An 11,192-nucleotide genomic window follows, 5' to 3' on the forward strand; every position below is an offset into this window, starting at 1 on the left:
ATTTAGTTATAGCGTGTTTTTGTTTTGTGTTTTTTTCTCCTTATCTTTCTCTCACTCATCCTTCCTCTATTCGTTCGATTCGGTTCGTTCGTTTTTTGTATGAAAAATAAAACATCTCAAATTATACGCTTCACAACACTTTGGTTTTTTTTTGTTTGTTTGTTCTTATAACCCCCTCCCCTTACTTTTGTATTTCCCGCTTTACCCCACAGTTAGTGTTCATATAAATCGATACATTCTGCTTACCCTCTTTGTTTCTCTATACGTCTAATGGCTCACTCAATAGGTTTATTTGTGGTGCCGTGGCGGCATTTTTTGTTGTTGCTTGTATTAAGGACGTTACAGAGGTCCTTCGTGTGTTGGACACAGTATCGGACGCAATGTGTGTGTGTTTTTTTTTTGTGACCCCGCGTCCGTTCAGTAGTTTTGTCCTCGTGCCACACACTGTGCGGTCATGAGAGGATCATGCGAATGGAGCGATCGTTTGTTCGCGTTCGCCCATCCGTACACAACCTGGTTGAGTCAGTGTTATTAGCAAGGATAAGGTTTGTTTGCAGTGTGCGTGTGTTTGTGTGTAAGAATAATGCTACCGTTGGAGCACAGCTATTAAAACATGGGCCAGTAGCACGGACTAGTTGTATTTGGTATGGGGGTTTGGGTACTTATCGCTCTATACGTTTTGCTTTGCTTTGCTTCGCTCTGTCTTTAAAAGATAACAAATATATCCTTAAAAGCTAAATTTCACTCGAATTTCCAGTTATTAAGCGCCATATTAGTTGAGTGTGAGTGTGTGATTGTGTGTGATTGATAAGAGTGATTCAATGTCGCTCTGTAGTGTGTCGTGATCGTGTATTTCTGGAGGAATAAGTGTGCTTACGTGTGTATCATTCTTCACAACCTCCTCGAGTTTTATCGTCCTCCTCATCTCTTCCTATGCTCCACCTACATTATAATGTGCATCACACGCGTAGAATCTGATTCCAGCTCGACCTGCTCCTCCTGCTCCTAGTGTTTGTTATATTACTTCGAAATAAACAAAGACAACACTTACAGGTTAGTGTGATAGTGATAAATATATAGTGCGGAGTAGCTATCGATAGTGTTGTGTGGCACATACACATTTAATTTGTCCTGTTTTGTGTTTGGTGACGTATGATCGAGGATCTTTTCTTCCCTTGCGCATCCTCGTTTTGAGCTGCAGGGACATGTGCACTGAGAAGATGTTTCGAAACAAGACCGATTGAAAACGAGTAAGCGTTCTTTATCGTAAGATATGCTTTGGATAACCATAGAGGTGCACATTGAATTAGCTAAAATCTGGAACTGAAGGGGGGGGGGGGGGGGAGGGACCATTGGATGGGATAGAGAAACGATGGCACATGTTACCTATTATGGGACCCGAACGAACGCGTCTCGAACGGATCATTATCTCGAAGCATACCGAAATGTCAATTGCTACTACGTTGCGGGTTTTTCAAAAGCCACAGTGACCGATCCGTCTGGCTAAAAAGGGTTGTCAAACAATTGCGAAAGGAATTGTTCGCAATCTTCCGGAAAAATGTAACTTTTTTTTAAATAATGATCGGAGAACCAAATTCAATCAAATGGGAACTGAATGGTTTTACTCTTTTTTTTTTTTTTTTTGCTTAACGATCTTCTACTTCATGCCGGCCATTTTAGAGCGTATTAGGCATATCTAAAAAAATACTTATTTATTTATTAATTAATGATGACGGACTAATGCCGTATTGTCCTAAAAAATACTTATCATGGTAAAAAATAAGCATCGCTTGATAAAATAGAATAAATTAAGATAGAGTCTAGAGTCTTGATAGTAATCCTACAGACTGAAGAAATATAGGAAACCTAGATGGTTGTGCAGAACTTTCATATAGACGCCTTTGAAAAAAACAGAATTCTGCCTAAAAATGACCAAACCTGCTTCTTCTTCTTCCTTGGCTCTAAAACCTCGAGAGGTTTCGACCTGCCATTTCTTGCTTGCTACGTACGGGGAGGCGGTCTGGATGGGATTTGAACCCCCTGCCCTTTCGTGTGAAGACCGGTCCCGCTGTCGCCTCGGCCACCGGACCGCCCCATAACCTGCTTAGCCAAATTTAAAGGGAAGATGCTCAGAAGAATTTAAGGGGAAGGCTCCAGTAGGACGCGATGACAGGTTGGATGAAGGCTGCCCTCGACTGCGAGGTGATTTAAAGGACTGCTGCAGCAGGCAACGATTCTTTGACGCCGGTTGAGTAAGTTAAACTTATTTTAAAGGATATGGCAGGATAATTAGGCCTTGGTCTAGACATTCTAAAGCCCCCTTTAAATTGTTGTAACGATGAACAAGTCCCAATAATGTTTGCTCCTATCCTGTGCGTATACATCACGCGTTTAGTGATAGACTCCACCTATCCGCCACCTGTCTGTCTCTTCACCATGAATAGCTCCGCACTAGCAATTAACATTTCGAATCGTTCCGTTTGAGATTGTTCCATCTTAGTTCCACAATAGGGACCTATGTGTGCTTGCACCTTGGACGTCTTGGACGTCTTCGAAACAACGTTTTAAAAAGCATTTTTGGCCCATTTGCTGTGACAGATTTTTCCTACCTACAAAACAACGACGATCCGCACGATCACCCCCCCACCCACCCGCTCGTCACCATCGTCGAGCTTACTAATATAGTACGTTAGAGATGAACATTGATAATCGCATTTTACATCGATAATTTGTATGAAGTTTTTAACTTGGTTTCGTTCTGCTTGCCTTCTCTGCACGGCTGCGGGCGCGCACGCACACCCCCATGCTTTTAAAGTCTAATCACAACCGAAGACTGATATTATTAGTACGCTAAACATTGTTCTTTTACGAGATGCGGGCTTATCGATTAGTTTGTGTATGCTGCTATTCGCAAATAGTTTAGTTAACGAGGGGGAAAAATAGTTGTGTACAAATATATTGCTGCTGCGGTAAGTAATAAACGTTGTATGTTGTTGCCCCCATTTGTTTGCCCCCGCTTGCCCACCATCCCGTTTGCTGCTGTGCTCTGGTGCCGATCATATCCGGCCCAACGATTCGTTCCGTGCAAACGGGATGTCACATCCATCAAATCACAACCTTGTCCAACAATGCTCTAGTGGTACACACACACATATTTGCTACCGGTGGCACACGAGCCGGATGCTCGCTCGCGACCCAAGCCCGGCAGAGACTTTGAGACGAGTATATAAATATATTATTTGTTTGTTTGCTTCCTCTATATCTTAGCTGGCATGTGTGTTGGGTCATTGTTTTGCTATCCTATACATACCACATCTTCGTGTACCGTTTGGTGTGCGATACGGTCTAGGAATGCTAGTGTTACATGCAGGTGTATCAAAACTTCACTCAACCTCACTCATTTATCGCTAGTACAACCATGGACCGACAGTTACTGTCGCATTGAAATCTAATCTATCGTTTGCTGCTAAAAGGGCGAACAACGGGTGTCCACCGTGGAGAGGCGATCCCGAGGAAGGATCTGGCGCTGGATGGATTGATGGGAGCAGGATGTGAGGGGGAAGAGATAACGATGCAACCTAAAACTGCACTCACGGGTGCATTGATATGTTGGCTCGGGGTGTGCTAAAACGGGTGTGCAATTGTTGCTCGGAAGGGGGGGGGGGGGACACATGTCGACATAGGCGCGGCACGGGAGGGAGACAGAACGTTGGGACGTGGATAGCGTGTGATCGGATGGATAGCCGATAGAAGACCCAGAAAGCTTTCGATGTAGAGTTTGTTTGCTTCACCGATTTACAGTCACCGGACGGCACTGACGAAACCGAGCACCGCCATCACCAGCTGGGCGCACGCGACGAGACTTACCGACGGTTTCCACTGTCGTCCCGCACCATGCTGCATGGCGGCCGGATTTTCTCCTGTGGATAAACGAAGTGAGCTTAAAAAAGTTGGTCTAGATCGTACGAAAAACGCATCCACGCACCGTTCAACACGTGGACCGACACCATGGCCTGAGCAATGTCGGCCAGGGCGCAAGTGTAGTTGCCCGTGTCGTACCGATTGGCATTAGCGATGTAGAGCCGGCTCATCGCACCACCGGGAAGCAGATCGGTCTTTACGCTGCCACAGAACAGAGCAGATGAAAATAGCATTGCATTACTTCACACTGATAACGGTTCGTCGATGGAGGCGAACTGGGACGGATTCAGGTCCAAGAAAAGGCGTCTTCTAATTATAGCACACGCTGCAGGCAGCAGGAAACTGGCACGTGGCATGATTCGCTATGGGATCATAAAATCCAAAAGGCGGTTAAATGCATTTCATGATCTAGATCGCACGGGAGTTCATTGGACCGCTTGCAGATGCATTGAGTTGATACAATAGGATCTGGCGAAAAATGGCGAACTGCTGGAAACTGCTCACTTCCGAGCTTCCGAATATTGTTCAGCAGACTTGAGTTCCATGCCACCGATATCATCTGAAGGTAGCAAGCTGATTTTATTGGCCAGCGGTCCAGCAAATGCTCTATCCTCTAGAAATGCCTTATTGATTTCGATACAAACTCGTCTAAGTTCTTGTCAGCCCAGAGATAAAATAATCGAGGATCAAAGCGACGAAAACCACAAAACTGGATGTCGGAATCTCTGATCGTGATCGAGCCCGATCGTGAAGCCGAGTATCGGTAGATGATGATAATCTTGAAGTGATGGAGGGTTTCTGCTACCTGGTTCAAGTTGTGCTCTCTGTACTAGTTTAGAGGAATGTGTGAGCTAGTCGTTTTTCTGTCACGAGATCGTCATGAGTGACCTGTTGCCGGAGGAACCTTGTCAACTAATAACTTGTCTGCCTGAAGAATGTCGTCCACCATGAGAGCTCATGTGTCAAGGGGTCTCATCTACTTCTTCTACATCATCCGAGGGGTCTCGTTTGCCAAGAGGCTTCCTCTTCCAAGAGCCCTCGTACGGTCGCAGAAGCATCAGGACTTGGACGTAGTACTGTATTCTACTGAATTCTACTTCAATAAGCTTCACAAACACAGGAATAGAGTGATAGATCTGAACCAGTCCGTCCCGTCAGGTAATGGTTCCCTGTTCAATCAAACTGCTTACCTGATTCCACCACGGCTTGTGTCGTAGTTGAGCATCCGCATGCCATGCTTCCACGTGACGTAGCTGGTCGGTTGCGGCACCCGGCTGATGATGCACTTCAGCTCGATCGTACTGCCCGGTTTGTAGAACTTGTCCAGCGTGGCCTGCCCTCTCTCGTCTATAATCTCGACCCGCGGTACTGAAATGGTGGGAGTAGGGGGCAATGGTTCCCTGGCTTGAGTGACAAAGCTCACACGCTCACCCGCGTACGGCAGACACTTACCGACGACGATCAAGTACACCAGATAGACCAGCGGTGGATAGGACGAGATCTGACACTCGTAGTGACCCTCGTCACGTTCGTTCGAGTACTGTATCAACAGCTGCCAATCGTTCGGTGGCTGGTACTGTAGCGAGTACCGCGAATCGCTACTGTACGTCTGGCGGCCGACGGTGATCAGATGTATCTCGTCTCCCTTTCGCCGTACCCACGACACCTGCAATAATGGAAGCTGTAGCGATTGTCCCGTACTGCATCCGACCCGCACCTACCGTTCGCTCTCGCAAATCATTCACACGGCAGTGCAGATACACATCGCTGCCCAGCTGGGTGGTCACGTTCGCGGTCATGTTGGCATCGTCGAAGAACGGGTACGGATCGTGCGTGGTGCTTTCGGCCGACTCATCCTCCTGCTCGTCATCGTCGCTCGGTAGGTCCGTGTACGGGATCGATATCTCTTGCCAAAAGTTGCGCGGCAAACTCATGAACGGACTGCTGGATTGAAGGGCGGAAGATTCTGCAACGGGGGCAGCAGCAGCAGGAGCAGAAGGAGAGTCGATCATCAGCATAAGCCTTCATCGGGGAGGCAAAGTGTCCTGCGGACTATACTCACTCAGCACCGATCCTGACACGCAGTGCAGCAAAAGGTAGATTGCCGCTACTCCATTAGCCGGCAGCTTCATAGCAGCATAGTATGTTGTGCTACGCTTCAGTGGTCGGAATTTGGTGGTGATCGTCCCGCAAACGGCTTTTGCTTACTTTTGGTCAGGAAAAGGGTGGGCGGCCCTAGATGGAGTACACCCGGTGATCCAATCACATCATCCTGCCCCACTTAGGGATGCAGGAGCAGATGCAGATGCAGGTAACTTGCTTTGTGGAGCCTTTTAGATATAGCAGCAGACGCTGAACTCGCAGCATTCGGTGTGTGTGTGTGTGTGTGTGTGGGGACAAATAGGTACTGCAACGATTCAATCGGTATTTATCGACGAATGCATCGAACCGTGCATATGTAATCAATCGGACATCGCGACGCAATCGACCATTCATGTACGTGCCACGATGCACTAATCAATAATTCCGCAGTGTTGGAGTGGTCCGAATCTAACGTGCGAGAGTCTGGGAGGGGGGTGGGGCTTCTGTGCCAGCAAAGGATTTAGTACTTACCAGCAAAGCTAGAATATCCTTGCCATAGGAATGGAGTTCGTTTTACGCATTGCTCCTACGTACGGCCCCTCAGGCAAATGGGGGGAGGTAGGGTGGGGATTGTAAAGCAGGACCGCCTCTGCTTTGGTTTTATGGTTAGCCCGTGGAAGCCTTTTCCTCTCGACACACGACGATTTTTTGTTTTTGGTCACTCTTTTTGCGTTCTATTAAACACACCGAAAAGCGGACTCACTGTACGACACCGCTGCCATCCATCCCTCAACCAACCATCCAAGCACTCATCATTCTGCGCTCCGTCCGGCCTCTACTGTACTGGATGTAATCGAAAAATGGTGGCCACCTGCTTCCAGTGAGTCCGTGTGCCATCTGCGTGCTCACTGCGTCCACCGCCAACACAATCACTTCCTGCCCGCACCCGAGTGTAACATGTTGTGCCAACGTTTCTAGGCCGTGGCAAAGGATTAATGTAAGGCTGCTGCTGCTGCTGCTGCTTTTGGTCACTAAAGCGGGAAAAAAGCCCGAAGCAAGGAAGAAAAACACACACACAGAGCGTCCTTTCTAGTTTTTAAGCTCTAGCACTACAGCGATGGCCGACCGTGTGGTTTTCCTTCGCGGGTAAAGATGGCTCACTACCGAACAAGTGTGCAAGTGTCCTGTTTTTATTGATATATGATTGCTTGGTGGTGGCAGCGGACAGATTCAAGCTTTTCGAAGGAAGAAAAAAGCCACTACACACTGCTACTGCTGCTGCTGCTGCTGCTGCTGCTACTGCTGAAGGATGATGCTGCGAGAAAGTGTGACCAACGTGTGGCTGTGTTTGTGTGGCACCTGCAAAAAGGAGCCCCGTAAGGATGAGGGCGCACAGTGGCGCGAGACTTTGAGCGCGAAAAACAGTGCTCCGGTGAGAGCTTTCGTGGTTGAAGGGAGCAGCGTCACGATTCGCTGCCCGCGAGAGGCGACGACGAACAGCTTTTCGGCTGAAGCACGCTGCCGAATGCGCCGAATCAGGCCGTGCGGAACGTGTTTTTGAGCGTGCGATGGGGAGTACTAGAGGTGGATGGTTGGTTTGAAAATTTAAAAATCGCAAACCGTCGTTCTCCTTGACGGGGAGTTTTTTTTTTAATATCAGCTTTGGAGATAACTATGGGGTGGAGTAAGAAATGGTTGTGGGGCTACAACCTCGGGAGATGCTGGTCTAACATTCCTACCATTTCTAACAAGGTAGTTACGAGCAGTTGTAACCTTCCAATGATGTCTAAGCTTTCGTCACTAATGAATCCCACCAACAGAGGTTTGGATTTCAGGTACCTCTCCAGTAACCCTTTCCCTAAATTGTCTTTACCTCGCAGACTATATCACCGGGGTGGGGTGGTCCGGTGGCCGATGCGATACCGGCGCCATTCTTCACACGGCAGGACCGGGGTTCAAATCCGATCCAGACCACCTCCCCGTACGTAGGGCTGACTACTTTATTACGGGTAAAATTAAGTCCCAGAAAGCCAGAAATGGCAGGCCGAGACCTCTCAAGGTTGTAGTGCCAAGGAACAACTATATCACCGGTGAGTGCCTCGGAATCCCGGCCAAGCTTACCAGGCACATAAGCATGACCAACATTGCATGTCAGGTGAAGATGGACAGAAAACTCTCATGACTACTTTTGTTTCCTCCAAGAACCTGCGTCAGGGAGATGGGCTTTAACCTGGCGCTAGAGAGAGCCATCCATGACTCAAAGAAGGAAACTTTTTCGCGTACGCCGAGTTCGAGCTTATTGAAATGATTGAAGAAGGTGGACTATCTCCCGTAAGTCGTGACGGACGGAGCTGGGACAATATAGAACATCTATTATCCCAGTGCTCATATACGGCTCTGAGTCACAAATTCTGTCAAAAACTGACGAAACCCCTCTTCGCTGCGGTCGAGAGGAAGATGCTCAGAAGGATTTATGGCCCCTTATGTGTGACAATGGGAGATCGCACTATCATGCAGCGATTTCGACTCGCCAGGCTCCGGTGGGCTAGTTATGTCATGCGAATGGCACTAGACTGACCTAGCCCGTAAGGTTCTTTTGGGCCATTCACTTGAACAGAGGACGTGTGGTAGAGGACTGAGATGAAGTTATAACGTTGATGAGTATGATTGGCAGACGATTGCGCTAGACTCCGTCAATAGTCTTTTTCCTTAAAATCTTTATTGAAATATTAACCATCGCTATTTAAATTTATTTAAATTCTGAGGCGGTCTATGGTCTATGGAGCTTAGAATGAACCCAAATTTCCCGGACATTCAAAGTTGGGACTGAGGATTTATGCTCAAAATCATTTAAACCGTTATGGAGTGCTAGAAGTAACCAGATATTTAGTTTTCTTTTCATTTGCCCGTCTTCGAAACCCTTCCTATCAGGCAGGTACCCCATTCACCTCACTCACATGCACACGGGCCACAACAAACAAAGCATTTTATTTTTATCCGCGGTTTCGAGACAAAGCGTGACAAAGTATGCTCCACCGTAGGTAGCACCTACAATCGGCTTGGCATGGAGCATACGCAAGTACATCCATTTTTACGAGAGCTACGAAAATAAATCCCGCCGATGCTCGGCGGGAGTCCAGCGACGGCCGAGATCGATGTCAGTTCCACCGCACAAATCCACCAGCTGTGATGCTCAGTTCTAGTGCCGTGCACCAACCGAGTGGACATGATCGTGCAGTGCAGTTTGCTAAAATGATCCAATTGCAACGGACTCTGGTGACGGATTGTGTGCAGTTTTTGAAAAGTATGTTGGATTAATTTTCTCTTTGTTTGATTTACCGGATGTTGTGATCGTTGTATTTTCGTTGTGTGGTTTTGCTTTCCTTTGTAGCCATTAGAAGCTATCTACGTGAGTGTGAAGGCCCATGTCGGGAAGTTGAGGATGGCCCTGTCCCGGACGCCGAGCAGAATGGGTATCAAACGTATTTAAATGTTCTCCAAAACCAGCAGCCAGATGGTGTGCGTGATCGGTTGATCGTACAATGTGAGGCACTGGTGGAGAGATTCGAAAAAAGTGTCAATGCGGTCAGCTTGTTGAAGGAGAACGACGTTAAGGGGACGGAGGAAACTCGGGAAGAGCTGGAGTATGAGGAGGAAAATTCGTACCTCGATATGAGTGGCTCACGCAGCACGCTTAAACCAAATTCGAGCTCATCCAATGTCAGCATCATCGAAGCGAGGGAAGAATTCGCCGCACAGCACGATGAATCGTTCGACGAGGAAATGCTGTTCGATACACCGCAGGAAAACTCGTACGACCTCACCACGGATCAGATTCTGTACGACGAGTGCCTGCAGGAGGTAAGCTACGAGCAGGAACCATCCCCAACCACCGCACAGCGCGCTCCCACACCGGAAAACGCTCTCCACGAAAGTCAGTGCCCTTTCGGAGGTTTGCCAGCGTCCCACTTGCGTCTGCAACAGTCGCCCAAGCACGGCACACTGTTCAAGCAAGAGAAGCGCCTGTTTTTCGATCAGTTCAAGAAGTATTACGTGGGGCTGATCGGTAAGTGGCTGCTGGTGTACAACAGCCACAACGATCTGAAGCCCTGGCAAACGATCTTTATCAAGAGCATCAAGCTGGATCTGAATCTGAACGAGCAGATCAACGAGAAGCATCTGTTCCAGATCATCACGCACACCGACTCGAAGGTACACTTCCTGTCGCCCAGCTTCCAGGACCTGAACGAATGGATCGTGGCGATCGAGAACAATCTGATCGAGAAGGTGGAACGTCCGCCAGTCGAGGAGTGTGCGGGGTTGCAAATGCCCCGCAAATTACCTTTGCCACCGTGCCCGGTGGCACGGAGCGAACGGGATGAAACCGATTTACATGCCACCGGACAACACGTGGAGGACGGAATATACGAGGAACCGTCGCTCTGCCTCAAGACAGAATCCGACCAGAGGGCCAAAGCGCACGGATACGACACACCGAAACCGTGCTGTGTAAGCAGCAATGCGAATACTTGCAATTCGCCGCACAACAATAAGAAACCCGATTTACCGACGGTGAAACCGACCGACACGTGTGGTCCATCCACTCCAACGCCCGTCAAAAGTTGGCTCAAGAATCGTTTCAATCGATCTCCACCCGACTCGACCGACACGAAAGCATCCAAGAAAGCGCTCAAGAAACTGTCCTTCGAGGAACTGTCGGTCCCGGAGGCGGGCTGCAGCAGCAGCAGCAGCGCGAAACAGATGGCGATTCCCGCTGCGCCCTCGTCGCCCAAGTTTTCACTCTCCACCACGCCCTCGAGCAAGGGCACGAAGATCAACATGATCATCAGTCAGCTGGAGGCAAACGGGCAGCTAAATTTGCTGTCGAAGCGGTTGAACGACCCGGGCAAACGGTACACGTGGGTGGCGGACGGTGTAACCAGTTGAGGGGGCGTGCGTTACAGGAAGGCGGTTTAGCTTCATGTTTTATCTATACCGTTTAAGCAACATTAAATTGTTCTATGAAATGTGATCTTAGGCGCAGAAGTAAAATAAAAATTTGATGTTAAACAAAAAAACTTTTTTTTAGAATAATGAACAGCCTTTTCCGCTATTTTTACTTTTTTGTTCGAATTTAAACGTTGTTCGATGAGAGAACAAAACATCGCGTCACAATCAAACAAGAGCTG

General features: G+C 48.2%; 2 protein-coding genes across 8 annotated transcripts; one reads left to right on the forward strand and one right to left on the reverse strand.

Annotated features, from left to right (window-relative positions):
* Positions 1 to 366: 366 nt before the first annotated feature.
* On the forward strand, positions 367 to 11,081 carry LOC118505766. 6 transcript variants are annotated; one of them, XM_036042005.1, is made up of 4 exons: positions 367 to 545; positions 758 to 1,053; positions 8,935 to 9,307; positions 9,395 to 11,081. In XM_036042005.1, the coding sequence occupies exons 3-4, from the start codon at positions 9,193 to 9,195 to the stop codon at positions 10,948 to 10,950; spliced, it is 1,671 nt and encodes a 556-aa protein (XP_035897898.1). In that variant the 5' UTR covers positions 367 to 545; positions 758 to 1,053; positions 8,935 to 9,192; the 3' UTR covers positions 10,951 to 11,081. The 6 variants fall into 6 exon arrangements, with proteins under 6 accessions (XP_035897898.1, XP_035897899.1, XP_035897902.1 ...); XM_036042006.1 differs by having other exon boundaries at positions 972 to 1,053; XM_036042009.1 differs by lacking the exon at positions 367 to 545 and having other exon boundaries at positions 712 to 1,053; positions 8,894 to 9,307.
* On the reverse strand, positions 400 to 8,577 carry LOC118505767 (zwei Ig domain protein zig-8-like). 2 transcript variants are annotated; one of them, XM_036042010.1, is made up of 6 exons: positions 6,535 to 8,577; positions 5,984 to 6,328; positions 5,643 to 5,887; positions 5,112 to 5,587; positions 3,986 to 4,122; positions 400 to 3,920 (listed from the first exon to the last, which is right to left on the reverse strand). In XM_036042010.1, the coding sequence occupies exons 2-6, from the start codon at positions 6,051 to 6,053 to the stop codon at positions 3,802 to 3,804; spliced, it is 1,047 nt and encodes a 348-aa protein (XP_035897903.1). In that variant the 5' UTR covers positions 6,054 to 6,328; positions 6,535 to 8,577; the 3' UTR covers positions 400 to 3,801. The 2 variants fall into 2 exon arrangements, with proteins under 2 accessions (XP_035897903.1, XP_035897904.1); XM_036042011.1 differs by lacking the exon at positions 6,535 to 8,577 and having other exon boundaries at positions 5,112 to 5,289; positions 5,374 to 5,587; positions 5,984 to 6,117.
* Positions 11,082 to 11,192: the final 111 nt, after the last annotated feature.

Source organism: Anopheles stephensi, chromosome 2 (genome assembly GCF_013141755.1).
Source record: "Anopheles stephensi strain Indian chromosome 2, UCI_ANSTEP_V1.0, whole genome shotgun sequence".
NCBI lineage: Eukaryota > Metazoa > Arthropoda > Insecta > Diptera > Culicidae > Anopheles > Anopheles stephensi.